A 25522-nucleotide genomic window follows, 5' to 3' on the forward strand; every position below is an offset into this window, starting at 1 on the left:
CTTAGGGTCTCGTCCGACTTTGGAATTAGAAATTACAGGGAGTAGACCCCTAAATATTGGTTGATTTATGAGGACTGGCTCTATTGCTCCTTTTTGCAGGAGAGAGATCACCTCTTGTGTTAGTAGCGCAGTATGTTCTTGCGACATAGGGCGGTGCTTGGGTGGAATGTTGGGGGGTGTAGATGTTAATTCTAGGCAATAGCCTGACTGAATAATTTGGGTCACCCATCTGTCTGAGGTGATTGTCTACCAGATGTGAAGGAAATGTTGTAGTCTGCCTTCGACCGGAGTGGAATGGTCTGGAGGGAGCAGGGGGAAAGTCATTGGGCAGGAGGTGTGGCAGAGCAGGCGGTATTTGTTTTGCCTCTGTCTTTATTATTATTGCCTCTGTATCCGCCTCCTTGATAACCCTTCGTGAAGGTAGATTAAGGAGGGGATTTATAGGACGTGGATGCACTGTCCGAGGAGTAGCCTCTGCCCGTGCCCCGAAAGGAAGAACGGCGAAAGGAGCGCCTGGGAGTCTGTGTTTGTAGGGCTCCCATAGATTTCGCCGTGTCTGTATCTTTTTTCATTTTTTCGAGGGCTTCGTCTACTTTAGGGCCAAATAGATGATCTTGGTCGAATGGGTGATTTAATATAGAGGCTTGAACCTCTGGTTTAAACCCTGAAACCCTGAGCCAGGCATGGCGACGGAGAAGGACACTGGTGTTTATGGCCCTGGAGGCTGTATCTGCTGCATCTAGGGCACATCGTATCGAGGTATTGGTTATTGTCTTTCCCTCTTGAATAAGTTCATTAGCCCTAGTCTTGTACTTTTCAGGGAGATGGTGCATGATGGTCTCTAGCTCATCATAATGCGCCCTGTCGTATCGGGCCAACAGTGCTTGCGTATTGGTAATACGCCATATATTGGCTGCTTGTGACGCAGTGCGCTTCCCTGACGCATCTAGGAGCTTGGACTCTTTTGTCAGGTGGGGGCGCCTCGCCTGACGCCTGAGAATTTGAGCACTTCCTAGCTGTGGATACCACTAGGGAATCTAATGGTGCAGGGCCTTTAATGTGAGAAGTGTCTGTGGGGGCGGCTTTGTATTTCTTCTCTATCCGAGGGTTTAGGACCCTGGCCCTGACTGGGTCTTTAAAAACCTCAGGGGCATGTTTAATTACGCCCTTTAACATAGGTAGAATGGCAGTGGACCTATGTGTATCGTCAAAAGTGTCTAGGAGAAAATCCTCCTCCACTGGGTCGGTATGCAACTCCACCCCGTGGTAGTGTGCCGCCCGTTGTAACAAATGGTGAATGCCCAAGGAACCTTCAGGAGGGGATGGCCTAGATGGATAAAGGTCATCCTGTGGGACATCTGGGATGTCCGGATTGTTATAATCATCCCATGGGTCTGGAGATCCAGTAGGGGTGGGATCTTGTGGCACATCTGCTGGATCATAGTAAGGGTCCCCCAAATCGTCTGGGACAGGAGACAAGGTGGGGGAACGATGAGGTGGAGGGGGTGGAGGTGGAGAGGGTGGAGGAGGCGGAGGAGGTGGGGAAGGCACCATGAAAGGAGAGGTAGCAATGTCCTTTCTCTTTGGAGGTGGAGCTGGCTTGTCCCAAGTGTCTCTTTTTTGAAGACAATGTCAAGTGTCCAGTCTTTGGATCCTTGGTGAGGGTTTTTTGCAAAGGATCCGGTGTGAAAAGCTCCTGTGACACTGGTTGTTCGGTCGGCGCCGAAGGTTTCGGGGCCGACGGATTTTTAGGTTTGTCGAAGCCGTGCTTCCTTGGAACCTCCGGTTTTTTGGTCGGTGCCGAAGAAGGTCTCGGCACGGGAGTGTCGGTGCCGAGGGTCTTGTGATGTTTGGTCGGCGCCGGAGGAGCAGGTTTCGACACCGAAGACTTTGGTGCCGGGTTCGGTGTGGAGGTGGAGGCAGATTTTTTCTTCGGTGCCGAAGGGTGTTTTTCGGCACCGGTGGTCGGCTGGCTCGAGCCCGAGCTGCCGGAAGGCTTAATAGGCTTCTTTACCGGGCCCGAAGGTGGGGTGTGAGAAGCAGTGTCCCTGGTCTTGCCTAGGTCCGGAGGCGAAGGTGTGACCGAAGCCTTTTTCGGTATCGGCGTGGGAGGGTGAATTGTACTCACGACCCGCTGCGCCGGGGTGATGTCCTCCACATCTGAGTCGTCGGCCTCGGAAGCGCTGACTAGGTCGTCGTCCTCCTGTTCGATGTCCTGCTGTCCCGGAGCGTCGACGTCGTCCCCGAAGATGTCGACTGGAGAGGAGGTCGAGGAGTGCGCCATGTTACGTCTAGCCCGTCGATCTCAAATGGTCTTTTTTGAGCGAAAAGACTTGCAGGCGGGACAGTCTCGGGCCTCGTGTTCTGGGGAGAGGCAGAGGTTGCACACCTCATGGAGATCGGTGTGGGGAAACTTGGACCCACATCGAGGGCACTTCTTGAAGGGAGTTCTTTCCATCAGCCGGGACCGGAGCCGGAATAGGCCCGAAGGCCGCCGTCGACCACCGGAATCGAAGAAGTGCCGAAGAGAAGATGAGTAAGATGATTTATATCTTTGAAGAAGCTCGATGAGCGAGGATTTGTGCGTCGATCGGTGAACTGGGAAGTTTGGAACCAGAGCGCGAAGTATTACATCCGAGCCCGATGGCGGAAAAAAACAATCTGAGGATGGAGCCGAAGCAGCCCATGCGCAATACGAACCAGAGGAGGAGTCACCGAACTCGTGACTTCCAAAGACTTTCCAAGAGGAAAAACAAACTGCAAACATCCGGGCCCAACACCAGATGGCGATCTATGCACAGTGTATAATCTGCAGCTCATATGCCTCGAACTTGTCATTTCAATTGAAAGTGTGTTGTCTGTAATGGCAGTGTGCTACCACACCATGTATACTCCACAGTATGCTGCTCCACTCTACAACGCTCAACTTCACTCAGTGACCCTCCACTCTACCACACTCTAATCCAGGACAGGACACTCCACTACACCCCATTCTACGACGCTCCACTCCATTCTACAACACTTGACTCTACGGCACTCTGTGCCACTTTACTTCACTCGACAACACACCATTCCACTCCTTGACACTTTACTCCACTCTAAGCCCCTCCACTCTATGACACTCAACTTTACTCCACCCTGCGCCACTCCACTCCACACAACTACTCCACTCTATGACACTTTAAATTCACTCTACAGCCATGGGTTCTATTTTACGACACGTTATTGCGTGACACTCCACTATACGACACTCTACTCCACTCTTCACCATTCTACTCCGCTCTACAACACTTTCCTGTACACTATTAACTTTAGCCATGTTAAACAGCAGCCACACTGGTGTACAACATGGCTAAAACACATGGACAAAGCCAATAGTTCTGGCATAAGCAAGACCTATTGCCTTCCCCAATGTTTGTTATAGTTTCTGGAGCAAGCCTGCTCAGTGTTTTACCCATAGATGCCTTGTGTTTGAACTGTGTCTTTTAGCTTTCCCATGAGAATATTTTCTTTTAAATTATACTACGATGTTGGCTCTCTGTGAAGCCCTGCTTGAAACATTTGAAACTTTTGACCAGGACAGCAAAACCCTCAGACATGCCTGAGGCCTGCAACTCATAAAAGGCTACCATTTTATGACATACTGAATCCTACCATAAGCACTGTGCATGGATGAAGACCACAGAAACATCCAACAGTAACAATAATAGACAGCTAAAAATAGTTACAGCCAAGATGGTTTTAAAATATGCACAGATGTTTTAATGGCACTCATTTTTTATTGACTATTGTAAAAAAGGCATTATACCAAATGTCTCCAAGTGGAAAACAAGCCAGGTCTCTTTGCGGAAAATGATACATTAAAAAAAGGATAAACTTCAAAACATACATTGACATTCCTTAGCTTTTTCTGGTGGTAGACATTTTGTAACCTTTTTCCCCAACTATCATTTTTGCAAAGAAAAAATAAACTTAGGACTACGACCATAACAGTAAAATCAGTCAAGTGTTTTGGAAAATGAATATATGCTTGTACCTCAAAGTAAGTTGCCAGAGCTCCGCAGGCAGACGCCGGGAGACACGTTCTTTTTAAAAGCTTGTTAAATCTGTTTTTAACTGTGTTTATTCAATTTTAAGCTTGTTGCTTCACCTACCTGAACCTAATCTTAAACAGCGTCCTTCGTGACGGCTGCAACGACCCCTAGCTCGCCTCCCCGGCGACGCACAGGCCACGCCCCCTCTGTGACTTCACTTAAAAGCGCGCGCGCTGTGCGCCGCCTTCAGAAGTTGCCAGAGCTCCGCAGGCAGACGCCGGGAGACACGTTCTTTTTAAAAGCTTGTTAAATCTGTTTTTAACTGTGTTTATTCAATTTTAAGCTTGTTGCTTCACCTACCTGAACCTAATCTTAAACAGCGTCCTTCGTGACGGCTGCAACGACCCCTAGCTCGCCTCCCCGGCGACGCACAGGCCACGCCCACTTTCAAGGCCACGCCCCCTCTGTGACTTCACTTAAAAGCGCGCGCGCTGTGCGCCGCCTTCAGAAGTTGCCAGAGCTCCGCAGGCAGACGCCGGGAGACACGTTCTTTTTAAAAGCTTGTTAAATCTGTTTTTAACTGTGTTTATTCAATTTTAAGCTTGTTGCTTCACCTACCTGAACCTAATCTTAAACAGCGTCCTTCGTGACGGCTGCAACGACCCCTAGCTCGCCTCCCCGGCGACGCACAGGCCACGCCCACTTTCAAGGCCACGCCCCCTCTGTGACTTCACTTAAAAGCGCGCGCGCTGTGCGCCGCCTTCAGAAGTTGCCAGAGCTCCGCAGGCAGACGCCGGGAGACACGTTCTTTTTAAAAAGCTTGTTAAATCTGTTTTTAACTGTGTTTATTCAATTTTAAGCTTGTTGCTTCACCTACCTGAACCTAATCTTAAACAGCGTCCTTCGTGACGGCTGCAACGACCCCTAGCTCGCCTCCCCGGCGACGCACAGGCCACGCCCACTTTCAAGGCCACGCCCTCCCCCGCCCATATCATGTGTTGCCTCCGGAAGCGCAGCGGACGAGCGCAGCGGGAGCGCCGTTTGCGCGCCGAAGGCGCGCCTAGGGCAAGCCCGTCTGCGCCCGTCCGCGGCAGACCGGGGCACGGGGCCAGACCCCCTAGTCCTCACCTCCCAGATAACCGATACGATAAAGAGGAGCTCCTCAACCTTCGCAACAAATACTTTAAGGTATGTGAGCACAGTATTGATCTCAGTATACGCAGTCCTACAAATCCCTGTGAACACTGTGGCTTCATCCTCAATAAGCATCCTAAAGCAAGCACGCCCAACGACAACGCCCGTCCAGAGCACACTAGGAAAATCAGTGGCGCTCTGCTTAACTGTCGTTCTCTCAAAAAACATAAACTAGAAGTATTCGACCTTATAATAGACAACAAATGGGACATACTATGCCTCACTGAAACTTGGCTGGACGAGGACTCAGACCCTGAAGTCAGGGAGGCCCTTCCCCCTGGCTATGCAATTTGCAGGCAGGATAGACCTAAGGGAAGGGGAGGTGGCATTGCCATAATCTATAGAGTGAATATGACATGCTCCCTCGAACCAGCTAATATAAAAGATAGCGAAACTGGAGCTTTCTCCATCGGTATCGACAAAAATACGGTCATCAAAGGCCTATTAATCTATAGACCCCCGGGAGGTAGTAGAAACTTCGCGGAAAGTCTCATCCAGAACGCTACCCCATTGGCTATGAGATACAGGAAGTTCCTTGTATTAGGGGATCTTAATCTCCACTTCGAAGACTTCAACAATTCAGCTGCTCAAGAATTGCGTCAAGAGCTGCAAACTATACAATTAGAAATAGCCTCCCTCCTCCCGACCCATCGACAGGGGCACCAACTTGACCCCATCTTTAGTAATTTGGAGGATCTGAAACAGGACCCTCCCATTCCTTTGCTGTGGACCGACCACTTCCTAGTCCCCTTTCACTTCCTAGTCAAGACTCACCATAAACAAACCCACCATAGCGCCAATAAACAACAAAGGAAATGGGCCCGTTTCTCCATGGACTCTTTTGAATATCACTTCCTACTGAATGGTTCCCTCACAGACTTAGGAGTAGATGTTGACAAGGCTTGCATGGCCCTGGACGGACACATCACTAAAGCCCTAAACATCACTGCCCCTTGGGCCAATAAGGGCCCGGAGCGGCAAACTAAAACTGCACCTTGGTTCAGCACAGCTCTTAGAGAAACCAAGGCAGCCTGCAAGAGGCTCGAACGTGCCTGGAGAAAGAACTATTCACCAGAGGCAAGAGATGTGTACAAAGCTAGCATAAAAAAATACCACTTCCAAATTAGGAAAACCAAAGCGACCTTCTACGCTGACCGTATAGATAGTGCTAACACCTCCCCCCTCTTTAGAGCAGGCCGATACCTCAGTACAATCTTGTAACGTCATTGCGGAATTTTTTCACAAAAAAGTACGCGACATTTACACCAGTTTCCCTGATGATGCCAGAACTGGCTCCAACCTTCTACCTCCTCAGGAAGAAGCGACTTGGGAGGCAAAGATCGAAGACTGCCTTACAGCATACCAGGTTCCGACAGAGGACCTTTTGATAGCCACTGCTAAAGGAATCAAATCAGGCTCCCCTCACGATCCTGCCCCTGCCAAATTCCTGGCCAGTGCCATGAGTCTTCTGGCACCGTATGTAGGCCATATATTGTCTACCTCTTTTAACACTGGCAAGGTCCCACACGGGTGGAAACAAGCAGTCGTACTGCCTCTTAAGAAAAAACCCCATATCAGTGCGTCCCAGCTTAGCAACCTGCGCCCCATTTCGCTCCTACCCTTCTTCTCAAAACTGGCGGAAAAGCTGGTCAACCAACAACTCTCAGCACACATAGAGTCCAGAGGCCTCCTGCATACCAACCAATCGGGCTTCCGGGCCCGCCACTCCACAGAATCAGCCCTCCTTTTTTCGACTGAGGCACTGAGGAAGCACGTGGACGCCGGGCATGTGGCGGCACTAGTGCTCCTGGACCTCAGCGCAGCCTTCGACACTGTAGCACATCATACGCTGCTACAGTGTCTGAAGAAAGGAGGGGTGACAGGCACGGCCTGGTTATGGCTGGAATCTTTTCTTACTAACCGTAGCTTCTCGGTGGAGCAAGGAGGAGCACGCTCCGACACCTTTGACCTCGGTCAAGGAGTGCCTCAGGGATCAAGCCTCAGTCCAACCCTTTTCAATTTATATGTCACCCCCGTGGCTACTACTGCGGAACGCTATGGGGTGGAAGTAGTGACATACGCAGACGACACTCAGCTGGTGGTCGCTCTGACCCAACCTGCTGAACAAGCCGCCGCGAACTTCTCATCATGCCTCCAAGAGCTGGCTGGATGGATGGCGAAGAACTGCCTCCGTCTGAACGGAGACAAGACTGAGGTGCTGATTGTAGGAAAACCCCCCTCAGTCTGGTCATCTGCCTGGTGGCCACAGACCCTGGGGCCTCTCCCTACCCCCAGTGATCAGGTCAAGAACCTTGGAGTATGGGTGGACTCAAAGCTTAATTACGACTACCACACCAGACGGGTCGCTGGTACGTGCTTTTCGATTCTACGGAAACTCCGTAAGACCCTGGACCTGCTCCCAGAATCCTCAAGGAAGACCCTGGTCCACGCTCTTGTCACGTCGAGACTGGACTACGGCAATGCTTTGTATCTAGGCGCCAACGCCACTAGTCGGCGTCGACTGCAGACAATCCAGAATGCTGCCGCTCGCCTGGTCCTCCGGCTGTCTAGAAGAGCCGCCTCTAAAAAATCTCTACAAATACTACATTGGCTTCCGATCAATGAAAGGATCGACTTCAAGGTCCTATGCATTGGTCACAGGATCGTACATGGCAAGGGCCCGGCCTTCCTTCGGAACCTTCTCTGCCCCTATACGCCTACCCGACAACTCCGCTCATTAGGAGCAGGCCTCCTCGCTGTCCCCAGACACAAGAGAGCCAGAATGGGGGGTAGATCCTTTCGTACTTTGGCGGCACATAAATGGAACTCTCTTCCCCTGAGCTTAAGAGTGGAAACATCGGAGCTCATCTTCCGCAGGAAACTTAAAACATTCCTCTTTCCTAAAGAATAGCCCCGTCTTGTCTGACTGACGGAGCAACTAGCTCTTCTGACAGCGCGGGGACACACTGACAGTGTAACCAGGCGCTATACAAAATCAGAAATAATAATAATAATAATACAAACTAAAATTGACCAAATATCAATGACATAATAAAGGTATTCTGGAAGTTTCAATTGTAACTAAATAACAAATGTCTCTTTCATCACTGAGGAGCAAGCTACGGTCACTGCATGCCAAACTCATTATTTAAAATTTCTTAAAATGCATAAAGGCTGACTTAGTTCACTGTCAGTTGTTGACTTACTTTAAGATCTCTATGCAGGACTCCCATGGTGTGTATGTAGTATACACCTTCTAATAATTCCTTAAAAATTTTCAGTGCAACCTTGGCATCCACCAGATAGTAAGGGTCTGAAAATCAGAAATTACACCTTGCATTTAAAATAATGCTCCACAAGCAGGAAAGCAGCATAAATATGAGCATATATTTTCCAGGAACGACCTGGTTCCATCAGGATCTTTTTATTCTTTTTTTTTTTCATTTTATCTGTGTTTTTTTTAATTAGGTAATAATGGACTAGCTACTTACATTTGGTACGCCTTATCTGGCAGAGACATGATCTAGCCGCAGATTCCTCACCTTTGAACTTCCAGGTGTCAGTCTGGATCCGGAAGATTTTTGAAAGCAGTACCCTTGCGCGTCGGGAGGTTGCATCAGTAAACTCTGTGTGACGTCGTAGGCTTTGTGTTAGTCGTCCGCATCGTCAATATAACCGCCACTCCAGCACGCTGACGTCAGTACTTTTCGCAACTTTCCACACTAGAAGCACAGAGCCATGAAATGACTGACCATGGTGTGTTAAAAAAAGGCAACTAGAGCCCTGAAGGGAAAAGCCCTCAACACTAGAACCAATCCGAAAGGGGGGAGGGAGGATGGGTGGGTCGGTAAGGAATCCACTGCTAGATCATGTCTCTACCAGACAAGGCATTACTGAAGGTAAGTAACTTGTCCATCTGATCGAGACATCTAGACTCAGATTCCTTACCTTTGAACAGATACCCAAGCAATGCCATTCCCGGGGGAGGGACTGCAGAAAGGTTTAAACCAGGAAGTCCTGCAAGACAGAACGACCAAACAGGCCTTCTCTGCAAACCTGGGAGTCCAGTCAATATTGTCTGGCAAATGTGTGCAGCAATGCCCACGTGGCCGCTTGGCAGATATCTGAAACCAGAACACCACGCTGGAGAGATGTGGTGGCCATTTTGCCCAGGTGGAATGGGCCCAAAGCCCTTCAGGTGGATCCTCACTGATCAGACTGTCATACTCTGACCCCCATGGCATGCATCAGGGCCAACAGATCTTTGAGCACCCCCCTTTCCTATTGCACAAATAACGATGCAGGGATGTCCTCAGTCCCAGCTGATTTTCATAACAGCCATGGATTCCTTGGTCCGACACCTCCAGAAGGCTAACATGCATCAAGAATTATAGTTTGAACCTGGTCCCCTACTTATCTCCCTCAGCAGTCGATGGCCAGGCGGATCGCAATTCTAAAAATGGTGGTTCGCCCGCGCTTCCTCCACTTTTTTCTAAATATTCCTATCCCACTCACCAATTCATTCTTTACTACACTGAGAGGCATTTTGATACAAATTTGGCACAGCAGACACCCGTGGGTGTGCTGGGACACACTGGTACTTCCTTACGGGAGAGGCGGGTTCAGCGTGCCACATTTACACCTCTATTATCTGGCTGAGCAATGTCAGTTTGCCCACCACTAGTTACACATGGACGCACACCTTCACTATACCAAGGCCAAATTTGATCATGCCGCACCGACGTCTCTGGCTTCCATCCTCTCAGCGGGGATCCCCCTTGACTCCACTGACATACAGACTTTATCCACCACATGCTGGGCGTGGAGAAAACTCCCGCGACTGCAAGGAGGCTCATTACTTTACTCATCCTCACTGGCATTGCCAGATAACCACTGGCTCCCCATAACCCAGGAAACCCTGGTCAAGCGCACAATGGCGCAATACACCCTCACCACATTTGGGGACCTTTTCCCCAGACGGGCATGCCCTTGAGCACTCTGCAGACGCCAGTTTCATCATGGTCTCCAGAATGGACTACTTGTAATGCACCGTATTCAGCGTGCTGTGAGCCAACATCCCGACATATCCACTAACGTTGGATGAATTCACCCCTTTATTCTAGTGATTGACGACCGTGGCGGGGGTCAACTTGTCTCGAAACTATATCAAGTATTTGTGGCTTTAGTGCCCGCTCAGAATGTGAAACTCAGGGAATACTGGGAGAACAGACCTGGGGCGCCAATTGACCGACAAAATATGGGCGGTCTGCTGCACACAAACGCATCTCATTTCACCCAATTATCTTTATAAACTCCTAGACTTTAAGTTTTTGCGCAGAGCTTACATCACACCCAGTGATCACAATAGAATAAGCTATCATTGAATATATATTTTACCAAAGTGGCTGTTTGTTACCAGGAGTTCTTCATTCATGTCTCCATGTGTCGGATGAATATCACAAAATAGGACGTTTTCTTAACCTGAAACCTCCATTTATTGGGCCTAGAGGTTTTGAATATACAAGTCCCTGTATCCATACTTCAGGTTCCAGTATCGACCACATCCGGATCGTTTTGCGATTTTTCCCTGAGGATTGAAGTTTGCCGACATCAATACAACTTCCTTTTCGATGCATCATTTCTTTATTCCTCGTAGTTTTGGATTTGGTAGATTACAAATGTGGCTATCCTGATGAAGGCGCTTGGGTCACCGAAACGCATGTAGATTCCATGAAGATCCATCATAGATTAAAGACACCACATTGTATCTCTCAACTTTAATATATCCTTTTCTTCTTTAGACTTGACATTTCATTTGAGTATTTCCCGACAATCAAGTTTACATTCATTGGCAACACTGTGATTAGCTTACATCAAATTGGTTGTATATCACTGTTGAATTTATTGAGAGCATTTGAATAGGATTGTATTTATGGACAATAGATATAGGAAATCCATTCCGTTTTTGTTATATGTTTCGAGAGAACAATGAGAGTGTGAAATTTGTTGTTTTTTATTGTATGTAATTTCACAGGTAGTGTCTATCCAAGGAGAAAAAAACTCAGTTTTTATGTCGTTTTGTATGAATAAAAAGTTCTTATAATGTATTATGTTGTGTACACTGAGCTTTGTCTACTAGCATGTAGCAATTATGGTTTCTAATGCCATATAGAATAAAAGTTGCCTAGGGAACAGTTTTGAACACTTGTATTTGCCCTGCCCTGTGAACAGATATTGGTAGCAGGGGGTCCTTATATATACGGTAAACTACCATTAGCACGCGTCCAATACTACGCATTAACTTTACCACGCATCTTTTACTTCGCAGGTGTTATTTCTACGCAAGCTTTTGCAACGCATGGTTCTAGTACGCAAATACCGTTACAACACAAATACTGTAACAACGAAAATAGTGTTTCAAAGGAGGTAATTTGAAAATAAGATTATTTATTGAGTAATAAATTGATTATTTAGAGTATTGAGTAATAAATTGAGTATTAAAAGTACATGTGAACTAGGAAAATGACAGCTGTCCTAATGACACGACTGAATTGCTCTTTTATCAAAACACGAGAAAACTCAGAAGGCTTGATATTAAAACTCAATCTCAACATCCCATAATATCTGTGAGATTTCCATCGCAAAAGGAAGAAATATGACATCACACCACAACCCAAGGATAAGTACAGCAAGTGCACTACAGATTGTGATAAAAAGCGAGGAAGAGTTGGGGCAGTACCAATTTGTGTAACATAATACGGGACGGAAAAAAAAATAGAATACAAGAAAAAATTATTATTTGAAACTGTTGCCGATCCAATTTTTTTGTTATAAAAAATTATGTTTAAAATGTATTGACACGGTTAAATATTAGTCTAAAGAAAAGATTTATCCGTTCTTGATTTTTAAGTAAAATGTAGTACGTAGACGCATATAGGTAATGACGTAATATAGAATATCGAGGCGGAAAGGAGGAGAAGCATAGAAGAGTGGTGAAAAGGTAAGACTAATTTAAAAGTATAAAATAAATGTTTGTAGAGGTATAGATAAATGGAAGTAGGGTTCCGGAGGTTAGTTGTACTCCTCCACTCTAAACCCCTATTTACCATGCATCCCATTCCAGGGCTTAGGTTACATTTTAAAAAAAATATATAGTTATTTCGTTTAAAAATGCGTTGTAAAAGTATGCGTAGTATTTGATTTCGTAGTAAAAGAATTTTAAATGCATTTGCAAAGTAACAGTATGCGAAATATAAATATGCGTTGTAATGGTATTTGCGTAATAAAATCTTCGTTGTAAAAGCATATGAAGTATTGGTTTCCGTTGTATCGACATATATCCTATATATACACATGTAGAAGCATTGCATCATATTGGCATGAGGTATTTTTCCAGATTGGCCCAAGACTGATATTGACCCTAACCCGGACCCGTTCTTGGCGAAGTTAGGCAATGTACAGGGCCTCCCAAAAAGCACTCAACGCTTCACTGCTAAGCCCCTCCTTCTTGCCAAGCATGAAGTCGCACTAGACTGGGGTAGGTGGCACCCACCCACGGCCAAAGCCTGGCTCGGCAGCTTAGAATATTGCAACGCCACCAGTGAGCCTCTCTACAGTCACCAACACCCAGGCTGAAGGACAAATGGCAGCCACTATGTGACTACCTTCTATCAGTGGACAATGCATTCCAGGGTTCCAGTGCTACAGACACCGCGGCGCCCTGACATAGCCTAATCCTCAGTATACGACATGTCATTCCATATGTGGAGAAACAGTTCCGTATGTTTTTTCCTTTATGTTGCTAAGTTGGAAAAATTTAATTTATTCACAACAACAGATTCAGGATTCCTGGGCCCCAGGAATGACAAGTACTGCAATGTTTAGGTCGAGGACTACCGGTCTGCCGAAGGCAGAACCTGAAGTCGGAGATTTAATGTTTTCTAGAGTGGCTATTTAGCCCGCCTCTCTTTTAGCTTCTCCTCCATTGGCTGGCTTCCTAAACGGAGGCCAGCCACTGGAGGAGAGAGCCGTCCCTTCAAATAGGCTCCGTCTTTTCCAGATTCGGGGGCGTGTTCCTTGCTGTTCTTTCTACTTTTTAGCCACGCCCTTTTTAGGCGTGTTTTTCTCTCCACAAGCCAATGGCAAGAGGAGAGAAAAAGAAACACGCCCCCGAATCTGAAACCGCCGCTGCGTTTCTCCGAGGCATTTCTGCTTCGCCTCGGAGAAAGGTGGCGGCAGTCACGGGCTCTCCTCCAAATGTGTTAACTAATATGTTCATTTGAAGCAAGCCAAGACTACAACACCCAGGATGCATTCATTTATCAAATAAAAATCCATTACTGTACAAGCAATGCTCTTTCGACATAGAATGCCCCGGACCTTGGGTAATGTGTGTTCCTATTAATGTACCACCTAAACTTTTAACATAAATTATGATGGCCGGCATGCCTTTTCCAACAGAAATCACCTAATAAAATGAATACACAGAAACCTACGTTCAGATTTGCAATAAATTCAGCAGAAATACCTCCGCTAAACTGTCAGGAACGTACCATTATTGGAGACAGGGGGCGGGGAAGGGGGACCTGGAAAATCACAGCTGCACGCGTCTCCCCTAGAAGCGCCCCCATTCTGTCTAGCACGATTATGTGTCATTTCGCCGTTCTCTGTTGCTCCTAGCCTCCCCATTCCTGTTTCTATTTCCTCACCAGCGATGCACGTGTTGCTGTCTCCACCCTTTTCCTGGAGTTGGACATGCCCTCCCAGGTGCAGATAATCAGAGCTGAGGCAGACAAGAGTCGGGAGCTGGGTGGCTGTGAGGCAGCGGTGTTTAGTGCGCTAGCACGGAGTTTAGTCGGGGTGTATGTTTGTGGTGGGGATAGTTGTACTGGTAGTGTCCTGCTAGTGTGGGTGGGGCAGTCGTGCTGCGAAGGTTAGAGTTCCTGGTGGTGGTCCGATACGTGCAAAAGTAGTTTCAGTGGGTCGGTAGCGGTAAGAGTGGTTGGCAGACGGTCTGTGCCTCTTGTTTTTCTCGCCTTATGCTACCGTGTGCCAGTCTGTGGGGGTATGTTGCTGTCCGCCGGTGCATCTGCCACTTGCCCCCGTGGCACCGCCTTCATTTCCGTCCTGTTGGACGTGCACGTCCCTCATTGAATCCGAGCTGAACAAGGGGTGGGCCGGAGTGTAAGGGGGCCATGGGGTGCTGGAGCACGCAGCGCAGGGGGCGATCGACGAAGATTGCAACGGGAACCTACAGCTGGGCAACGCTCTGGAGGAAGGTAAGGCGAGCACAGTACTGTGAACTGCCTTGGAGACCGGGCTTCGCGCACAATGGCGCTGTATCACTTTAAATGATTAGATAACTCAGCGGGTTGAGTGCTAGCTGCTGGTTTATTTCTGTAACATGCCGATTATAGGTGTCAGTCCTGATAGGGGCGTCACGGACGTTCATCTTTGCAAGGTCGACCAAAAAACCTCCATTGAACTTCTATAGTTGCAGGCTGCTCCTAGACTAAAACGGCGTTAGAGAACTGTTTGGAAGTGTGGGAATCTGCCCCTCCTTTTCAGGTTGGGTGTTCTTTTCATGGTGTGTGTGTGTTTTTAATTCTTTAGTTTCGGCTTGTGGGTGGGGTCACGGCTCTGTTCCCTGATTATGCTTTGTAACGCGGGGGTGCTGCTGGTTGCACCGGTGGAGGTATCTGCTCTGTCTGGGTGACGTTACACGGTGTGAGATCAGAACTTCAGGCCTTGGGTTGTCTATGGCATCCTGCAAGGTTGTGTTCACCCGTACAATGTGAGACTTGAGGCACTGTTCCTGCTTACACTGTGAAAAGTAAGGGTATGCCCCACATTACACTACCACCTCACTCTCTAACTCACTCTCTCTCACTACCTCACTCTCTATTTCAATACCTCACTCTCTCTCTCTATCTCACTACCTCACTCTCTCTCTGCTAATGCAATAGGTATCACATATGCAAAAAAAGCTAATGCCAATAGAAATGACAATGCCATTTATTTAGGGATACGAAAATGATAAAAAAAATAATGAGCAATACCAATAGCTCTACCTATAATATTGCCGAGACCATTGCATTGTAAATGCTTGTTTTCTTTTTGCCTCCCAGGTGTATTGTCACATGAACCCTCCTAAGCGATCATTGACATTTTGAAGTTCACTCATATGGATATCTGTACTAATTCTGCCTCATTATGCCCTCCTATATATGGCAGTGCTATGTCGTTGTGATCCAATATCTGTATGTTATACAAATGCTCAATAATGTAAACTGAAATATAGAACACTCCTACATCTGTGTTCAAGAAAAAAAAGACTGCTGAATGCAGTAGGGGAGGGTGTGGGGTGTAGGGCAGTGTCACACTCCACAGGATAGGAAAGAGCTGAGACTGCAGCAATGTCAAGTTTATTTCCTTGAACCCAATGTTTTCTTATGCCTTAAAATTGACACAACTGCAGAGGGTAATCCAGCACTCAGAGAAACCCAGTCACAGCCATATATTTTCTAAGTAAACACATAGAACTGATCAAAGGATAACTTACACGCACCATGCAGTATTTTAGTACCCAGAACAGAAGTTATAGAAACGTACATAAAAAATAATATATGACTTTCTGAAAATCGACACAAAATAGACAAAGATGTACCTGACCACAAATACCCAACCATTCTATAATACCATAATGTTCCGGGCCAAAATAGGACTCAACGTATGTAGGTTCACAAAGTTCTTAGCCATAGGATGGCAAGAGCGCACTCGCTTCAGATATGATAGGCCCACAGACAGATCCACCTGTAAAACGACTTACTTTTAATAACCTGCAGCAGTCCTGTCTAAGGGAGCCAAACACCATCCCATATTTCTAAAAGGTTTAATACTTATCAAATCCAAAATTCAATGTAACACGCTGGACTTTCAAGTTTTTTTTTACCCATAATGTGCGTCGGAGCAAAACATCGCTATCATGAAACCAATCTCATTTACTAATAAAGATGTGAGCACAGATTTAGGAATGAAGCCAATTATACACTTCAGTGTCATGACCAACTTTTTGTCATGCCTGAATTCTCGGTTGCTTCAGGTGGTTGAGATACTAAAGGAGCGCTCACATTGTGGGGAGGATCTGGCCATAATGCTTTGGAGGACTCATTGTTGGGGTGCGCTCACTTCAGTTTGAGTGCTTTACTGCTTGTCAGTTGAGCCTTTTGATTCCAGCATATCAGCTCTGCTTGGCAATCTGGTGGCGAGTCTCTGGGGGTCATGAAGGCAGGCATGTGCAGCAGACTTCAAAGTTTATTCTTCCCAGCAGCCACACTGTTGGGGGTTTCCTGACTCTTTGCTCCTTATCTTAGCCAGTTTGTTAAGCCACTTCACATACTAACTTTGGGAAAAGGCATTTCGGGCATACTATATTTATAAGTCTTTCTGCCCCATACAACACAGAAGGTTTCCGTTTCCTTTACTAGTTTTCTTTTCAAAGTTTTAACTTACATAAGGAGTATGGTTGAACACTTTGCCTGCTACCTTGGTTCAGGGCCACTTATTTCTGATGTGCCAGACTCCTCAGAGTTTTGCCCCCTGGAGAACTCAAAATTTTCAGTCTTCTTGAATACTCTCAATTCAGTTTTCATTCTGGATTTAGAGCTGGAATAAGGAAGCAACAGGCCGTGGCAGAGTTAAAAATACTTTTAGCCTGTGTCGATACAAAGACCTGCTTTTCACAGTCAAACAAAGCCCTCTCTAGGGGCGTAACAGGGGCCTGCAAAGACTTACATTACTGTTTTCAGTCAAGAAGGGGAATTGAATTAGCTTCCGGAATTGAAGATTCAGAAAAATCAAGATATGTGCCGAAATGAAATGTAGGTTCCTTCTCTGTTGTAGCTCAGGATTTTGTTGTTCAACTCAACAAACCTTAATTTCATCAGACTTTCTGCCTTTGCGCATATTTGTTGTATTTCATTAGACAACTGCGAGACTCTGGAGTCCACTTTGACAATAGCTCTAGGTTTAAAGTTGTCCTTAATGTGTTGTGCATGACATTAAATCTGCAGTCTGCCAACTATCCATTAATATTCCATAAAATTTATATAATTTAATGTGTCTGCACAATGGATATGCTACAGTTAATATTTGCTTTATCTGCTTCCAAATGGGATCTCCAGAACCCAATGACACAAATGCTCTTTATATGCTAGAAATATTGTAATGGAAGTCCTCTAAACAGATTTGGGAAGCCATTCCTTTCCATGTGTTATAGACAACTCTATATAATTTTCCACCAGTGAGCTCAACAATCCAGCATGCCCACTGGAGCTTGTCAATTTTACCCATTTTTGTCAACACCAGTGGTGGACTCGGATGTCAAGGGTCAATAAAAGGGAACCCTTTTTAGTCACACTTGCACTCCCTCCTCAAGCTACAAGATGGCAGCGTGATTTCTAGACATAGGAATTTTTATGTGTACCCTTTTTATGGGAACTTCAGCTTCTTTGTGTAAATGGTACAGTCCAGTATACGGTATACCATACCTGGGTTCCTTCGCCTTTTTCATGTTTGGGACATGCATGAAGGGCGCCTGTGACTTGTGGGTGTGTATGCACATCAGTATGGGTGAATGCTGAAGTCCGCTGAACTCCATGTGTTTGCTGGAAAAAATGATGGTCTCCTCAGTCACTTCAGTCTCCAAACACCATGTCCATTCTCCCTCGCGAAATGACATGTAGCCTTCTCTCTGTTCAACGCTGGGACTCGACATCAAGGTTGTATGGGCAACAGTAGAGGGGAAGACACCCACAAAATACAGATGTATAATGTCTACTAGTTGTGTTCCTCATTCCACGTTGGAGATTTAACGGGGGAAGCTGATGAAGGTGCTTTGCTACTCGACATGCAAATAGTGGGAAGACCTACAGGTCAGACACTAGAGGAAGTAACCTAATGCAAAAGAGCCGTATCCAAGCCAACAGGAAGGGCCTGCATGGGGACACACAGTCATAACACTACCCAGAAGCTTGCCACAGCCCAGAACCTTGGCTGATAAGCTGCTCCCTTGCCTTAAAAAAAAAAAAAGAGACTTTTGAGACAAACAAACACATGCCTACCATTTTCTCCTTGTTCAACTTGGTGTGCACTTTTATATAATTGTGAATAGTAGGTTGTAAATGCCAGATTAATGGTCAACAGCAACTATTGGGTATGCCCCCGGTATCACTTATAGCAGTGACAGGTGGATTTCCAGTCTTATCTCTCATAATTCTAGCCAGTAATCTCCCTGTTTCATCAGCATTTGCATGCATTGTATTCCTGGTAGTCTACACGGTGCAGTCTATGCAACAGCATACTATGTTTTTAAAAGAAGTCTGTAACAATGTGGAGGACAAGGAGGGGTGCACCATCGATTCACGTTCTGTGTTCTTAGAGCAGCCTCCAAAGTTAATATTTTTTTAGTGTTGTGTTACAACATCCTATGATCGTTTTAATAGATATTTCCTGTATATCCACCTTCAGGTCTTCTCATACCATCAATCAGGTAGGCGCAGTACCCACGTTGATGTCTACATATTCAATTAATGCCTCCTGCAATGTGGCTTTGAAGACAGTGCCTTCCAATTTTATTGGCTGCAACTACCAGGAGAGAATAGGAGCCAATCTTCTGACCAACTGCAGCTCTACTAGAGGATTATGGTCTGCTAAAAGTTTTGCTTAAGTATACTGAATCGTCAACTGAACCATAAATATTTTGCATCCAAAATATACAATCTAGGTGGAAGAATAGAGAGCGAATGGGGAAATAACAAGAGTATTCCTTTTATACTGGAGAAGAGCTTCACCAGACATCCAACAGAGACAAGTGTTGACACAATTTTATATACCTTTGGCAGTTTTTATCATGGGGCAGAGGTGGAAACAAGTGACCCAAGTGTATATTCGCCACCCTATCAAATTCACCATCCAGTATTCACAGTATGTTAGGCCATTCTGTTAGCCCCAAATAATACTTAGAAGGGTCCAAGTTTGGGGCACATACCCCCCTCCAATTGCAACAGGTGTCCTGTCTAATCTACCCATCATGAATGCATATGTGCCTTGCACATTAAGCACGGTATAAATAAACTAAAAAACACCATTTTGTATCCATTTTATAACCCCACTTGCATAGGTGGAATAAGTGATGAAGAACATCTGGCCCCTCCACCTTCTGCACATTTTATCCTGCTCAGTCTGTGACAGGTGTGTTTCCTGTAGCCTGTAGGATAGCAGAGAAATGTTCATCTTTTACTGTGTTAATATGCAGTTATTGTAGCTGGCTGTTGACTTCCTGGTGTCTAATGAGAATGCGATCTGCACACATCCTAATCTGCTAGAGAACTCTGGACCGCATTTTATAGTTACTCTACAGAAATGGCCACTACAAGGGGTATCTAGCCACCGTATTCTTAAAAATTTAAATAGCTAGGAGTATTGCTCTTCAGTGTAAGTTCATTTAACATTGTGAGGGAATACTTTTTTAGAGTTCTGTATCTGTGGTATACAATCTGACAGTGGTGTTTTAATAAACCTTTTCAAACTATATTCAAAAGGAACTACATAAGGAGTCACGGAATACCTGGCTAGGAGGCAGAGGATATTTTGGCTCCCATGTGTAAGAAGCATAAACCAACTTGCTCAGAAAATGTTGGTGTGCTAAAAGGTCCTGTCAAATGTACTACTAAGAACGATCTGTCCTGAGCAAAGAATAATTTCCAAAGCTTGACCGCTAGTTAGCACTGTTGCAAAGGGCTGGCACCTGTGCTTGTTTTGGGATATTTCAGAGGTGGAGTATGAGAGGGTCAACACACTTAAAACCAGGGTAACAGGAAGAGACTTGGAGCTCCAATAATTGCCCTAAACTCTGAGCATGTTGATTTGCATAACAAAGTTCACTGTGAACCAATGAAAGTGCAACCTGAAAGTCATAGGAAGGCGCAGGTGAGACGCAGTAAAACGCAGGCTGAGCTAATCACAACCAGTGGTCTATGCTTTCCCTCAAGTCATAGAGTAAGGCTGACTGCAGGCCCATCTCCTGATCACAGTGAGAAGTCAAAGGCACCACCTGGACACAGAAAACAATCAATCCAATGGCTACCTGGAACCTCCATGTGATATAAGAATGTTTAGGCTGGCGGCTGCCCCCACCTTAGCGTTTCTGAACTGCTGCAATGAACAAGAGCTTCTGCAACTGAGGCTTGTCCTTCCCAGTCCATTCTGATCAGGTAGAACAGCAGAGGCAGAACCTGATACAGCTAATCTGATGCTTCCTTGGTAGAGGAAGCTCTCGCCAATTAGTTGTATGGATAAGTAGAAAAAGGTGTGTACACCTTTCTGACATAGGAGGGCGTCCATCACTACCAAAGGACCAACAACTATTTTGCATTGATAGAGGTAGTTCCTGAGTATTCTGGGATTTCCTGTGAGGCTGCTACACTTGGAAATGGGGCATTTTAGGTAGGGCAGACACAGCCATAAACCCACTTGGAATGCAGAGAGCATATGGATGACAAACATTCTTTAACTTGACTTTGTGAAGGCTAAGATGCTGAGTAGGTGGATATCCAGATTTCCATCACTAAGAACTTGGTGTAAAACTCATGCTTCCTTTTTGGTCACTAATATCAGCAACTGCTGTACTTTCATTGTACAGTCTTGAAACAGGGTGGAGATTGGAAGCTAAGAAAGAGCATGCATTGAAAGTGACAACCTTTAACCAATCAAAGGAAAGGTTTGGACTAGTGGCCTTCCAGGTCAAAAAATGTGTGAAAATTTGTGTTTAACAATATCCAGCTTACAACATTTAACTATCCAGAGTCTGCCTTCGAAATTCAGGTGCTTTGTGGTATTTATGACCACCTCATTATAGGAATGACGGGCACATACCAAAGAGGAGAAACATGCGCAAAGGTGCAGCATTGGACAGGCATGGAGAAACAAGAGAAAGCTGGTAACAAGGAGGGCAATTAACAGGCAACAACGACAGTGCAGAACGGTGACGCAAAAGGAGAAATAAGACTGATGACAAGTTGAAAGGTGGGGCAAACAAAAGGAAGGGGTGAAAAGGAAGACAAATACATAAGGAAGGTGTGGAAAGGCAGCAGGTGAAGAACTGCTAAAGGGAAAACAAACTCAGAGACAAGCAGCAACTAAATAAAAGATATTGTTTGGGAGGTGACTTCCCAAACAAGCACAAAGAAATTCTACAGAATGAGAAAAAAGCAAAGACAGTACAAGTAGCATGAAAGAAAGGACAACATATTGTTAAGCAACAAAACAGACATCAAAACAAATTTGAAACCAGAACATGATGATCCAAAGTATACATTTTATCTCCTGACAAGGGAGAATTAGACTGGCTATTTTTCACTCTAGCAGAGGAGGGATTTTAAAAGAACATTGAGGACCTCTGCTCTTATGTCGTCAGGGTGCTGCCAGAGAGATTATCACAGCTGTTTAAACAGTGAAACTTAGTAATAAGCTGGCCTGTCCATAACACACTTAAGGCTGGCTTAAAGGAGGTCGAACCTCAGGATGCAGCCGCAAAAGACCTGAAGATTGAACAGTGTAATCGGTTTGTCAACTGATCGTGAGTGCGGCAGGATAGTATAAGCGTTTAAGCTATACTTGGTACCATAAATGAGCTTTGAGATTCATACCCTAGCCAGCTGTATTTACATGCACCGGAGTAGTACTGAGCGATACTCGATTCTACCTTTTTGAAGCTGCCTGTAAATTGGACTAGTTGTCTACAGTAAGAGCAGGTGCAGGATGAACAAGTTACTTACCTTCGGTAACGATGTATCTGTAAGAAACATTAGTTAGTTAGATTCCTCACCTTAGAATATCCATGTCTGTTCGCAGAACGGGGAGGATGGGTGGGTCGGTGAGGAATCTACCTAACTAATGTTTTACAGATACATCGTTACTGAAGGCAAGTAACTTGTTCATCTGAAAGAAACACGTTAGATTCCTCACCTTAGAATAGATACCCCAGCAATAACAACCCCGGTGGTGGGTCTGCGAACCAAGATCACACCAGAAAGTCCTGGAGAACAGAACGGCCAAAGAAGCCGTCTCTCCGGACTTGGCTGTCCAGGCAATAATGCTTGGCAAACGTGTGCAGCGAGGCCCACGTTGCTGCCTGACAAATGTCCTGCAAGGGGACTCCCCGACCCAGGGCAGTCGTCGCCGCCATGGCCCAACAGGAGGTTCTCCTTTTTAGCGAAGGAGTAACAAGCTTTGATGCACAAAACGACTCACCGAGAGATGGTCCGCTTGTGCACCGCCCGCCCCTTAGCGCCCACGTAGCCAACGAAGAGTTGGTCATCCACCCTGAACTGTTTTGTGCGGTCCAGATAGAAGGACAGCGCACGTTTTGGGTCCAGACGGTGGAGCCGCTCTTCCTCTTTCGAGGGATGCGGAGGCGGAAAGAAGGTGGGCAGCATAACAGACTGCCCGATGTGAAAGACTGTCACAACCTTAGGAAGGAAGGAAGGTCGAGTGTGGAGCACAACCTTGTCCGGATGAATAGAAAGGAAAGGAGGCTTAGAAGAGAGAGCCTGGAGCTCACTCACCCTTCTAGCAGAGGTGATGGCTACCAGGAAAGCAGTCTTAAGCGTCAAGAGACGAAGAGGACAATTATGAAGTGGCTCAAAGGGAGCGCACATCAGATATGTCAAAACAAGATTCAAATCTCACGGAGGCATTAGGAAAGGGGCAGGAGGAAACATGAGCAATGCCCTTAAGGAATCGAGAAACAACAGGGGATTTGAAGAGAGAAGGCAGAGATAGCAGAAAGATAACCTTTAAGAGTGCCCAGAGCAGAGCCCTGTTGGGCCAAAGAAAGAAGGAAGAGGAGAACCTCAGAAAGAGGGGCGGAAAGGGGATCCACAGCCTTTGCTGTGCACCATGCCACAAATTTGTTCCACCTGCAGGTGTATACCGTTTTAGTGGAGGGACGCCTGGCTGCCAGAATCACATCGCAGACTTCAGGAGGCAAGTCAAATGGCATCAACTGTCGCCGCTTAATCTCCACGCATAAAGGTGGAGACTGGACAGGTTCGGGTGGAGGACCGTCCCCTGCTGCTACGACAGAAGGTCCTCCTGAAGAGGCAGTCGTATCGGGGGATTGATTGACAGACTGAGTAGCTCGGGATACCAGTACCTTTGTGTCAAATCCGGAGCCACCAAGATGACTTGGGCCTGGTAGCGCCTGACCTTCTTCAGCACTCTGGGCAGAAGTGGTATAGGCGGAAAGGCGTACAACAGACCGCAACTCCACTCGCGACGAAAAGCATCCCCGAGCGAGAGCCGCCTTGGAAACTCCAACGCGCAGAACTGCTGACATTGCGCGTTCTCTTCGGTGGCAAATAGGTCTAACCAAGGCTCTCCCCACTGCCTAAAGAGGCCTTGCGCCACGTCCGAGTTGAGACGCCACTCGTTATCCATCATGCACCGGCGGCTGAGTTCGTCTGCTCTGGCGTTCAGAGAGCCCGCCAGATGTTGAACCACCAAGGTGATGCCCTGATGTTCCAGCCATGTCCAGAGGCGCAGAGCCACCTGACAAAGGGTCCACGACCCCACCCCGCCCTGTTTGTTGCAATACCACATGGCGGTGGTGTTGTCCATGAACACCTGCACCACACTTCCCCGGACAACGGGAAGGAATGCCTTCAGTGCAAGTCGGATCGCTCTCAACTCCAAAAGGTTGATATGGAGCCGAGACTCCGCCTGAGACCAGAGTCCTCTGATCTCCGCCTCCCCCATGTGGCCCCCCCCATCCCAGGAGGGACGCATCCGTCACCACTACGTGCTCCGGGTGGAGTAGGGAGAGGGATCTACCGCTGACCCAATCGCGGTTCGTGAGCCACCACTGCAACGGTTTTGCAGCGCCCTCTGAGATCAAGACATGGTCGGACAGGTTGCCCCGATGCTGGGCCCACTGAAACTTCAGGTCCCACTGCAGAGCCCGCATTCGCCACCTAGCGTGATGCACTAACAGGATGCAGGAGGCCATCAGACCCAGAAGCCGCAGCACCAACCTGACCGAATCCCGGGATAGAGGCTAAAAGATGGGAATCAGAGCCTGAATATCCCAGACCCGCTGCTCCTGAGGATAAGCCCGGAACTGCGCCGAGTCCAGAACCGCCCCGATGAAAAGGAGCTTCTGGGAGGGACTCCGATGCAACTTCGGCACGTTGATGGAGAACCCCAGCAAATGCACGAGGTCGGCCGTGGTCTGTAGGTGGGAGACGACCTGCTGGGGCGAGCCCGCCTTAAACAGCCAGTCGGTGAGATAGGGGAAGACTGGAACCCTTGATCTGCGCAGATGAGCTGCGACCACCGCCATCACTTTCGTGAACACCCGAGGGGCACTGGTGAGGCCGAAGGGGAGCACCGTGAACTGAAAATGCTCCTGACCCACCGTGAACCACAGGTAACGCCGGTGGGCCGGCAAGACGGGAATGTGAAAATAAGCGTCCTGCAAGTCCAACGCTACCATCCAGTCTCCTGGATCCAGGGCAGCCAGAACCTCAGCTAGGGTAAGCATCTTGAACCTCTCCTTCCGGAGGAAGGCGCTGACGCTCCTGAGGTCCAAGATAGGGCGTAGGCCCCCTTTGCCCTTCTTGGGAACCAGAAAGTAGTGGGAATAGCAACCACGACCTACTTCTGGACCAGGAACGCGCTCGACAGCCCCCTTGGCCAAGAGGGCTGCAACTTCCTCCCGTAGAAGATTCAAGTGATCCCCGACATGCGGTGGCACTGCGGTGGCATGGCTGGAGGGGTCGTCTCGAAGGGGAGGGAGTAGCCCCTTCGGATTTGCAGCACCCACCTGTCCGACGTGATGGAACTCCAGTGGAGCAGGTGATGGCGAACTCTGCCTCCCACTGGCGTGGAATGGGCCTGACTGCACGGACTAGGAGGGCTTTGAGGCTGATGCTGCCGGGGTTGATGTGGACTGACCGGCACGTTGACCCCCGGTACCGCCTCGGCGGAATCCACGTCCGCCTGCAGGTTGGTTCTGCGGCCAGTGGCTAGGCGGACGTGAGGGGGCGCCCCTTCCTTGGCCACGAAAGGCGGAAGTTTGCGGTCGCGGCCCGAGAGGTCCAAGAACTTGTCCGTAGCCTGGGAGTCCTTGAAGCGCACCAGTGCACTATCCGCCTTCTCGCCAAAAAGGCGAGCGCCATCAAAGGGCATATCCAGGAGGGTGCTCTGGACATCCCCTGTGAAAGACGTGGACTGCA

General features: G+C 47.3%; 1 protein-coding gene across 1 annotated transcript in view; it reads right to left on the reverse strand.

Annotated features, from left to right (window-relative positions):
* Positions 1 to 25522, reverse strand: part of EIF2AK1 (eukaryotic translation initiation factor 2 alpha kinase 1) — a 326533-nt gene that overhangs the window by 91152 nt on the left and 209859 nt on the right. The window contains exon 11 of the mRNA XM_085629019.1: positions 8435 to 8541. Within this exon, the coding sequence (XP_085485145.1) occupies positions 8435 to 8541 (107 nt within the window). The remainder of the gene's footprint in view (positions 1 to 8434; positions 8542 to 25522) is intronic.

Source organism: Triturus cristatus, chromosome 10, assembly GCF_964204655.1.
Source record: "Triturus cristatus chromosome 10, aTriCri1.1, whole genome shotgun sequence".
Lineage (NCBI taxonomy): Eukaryota > Metazoa > Chordata > Amphibia > Caudata > Salamandridae > Triturus > Triturus cristatus.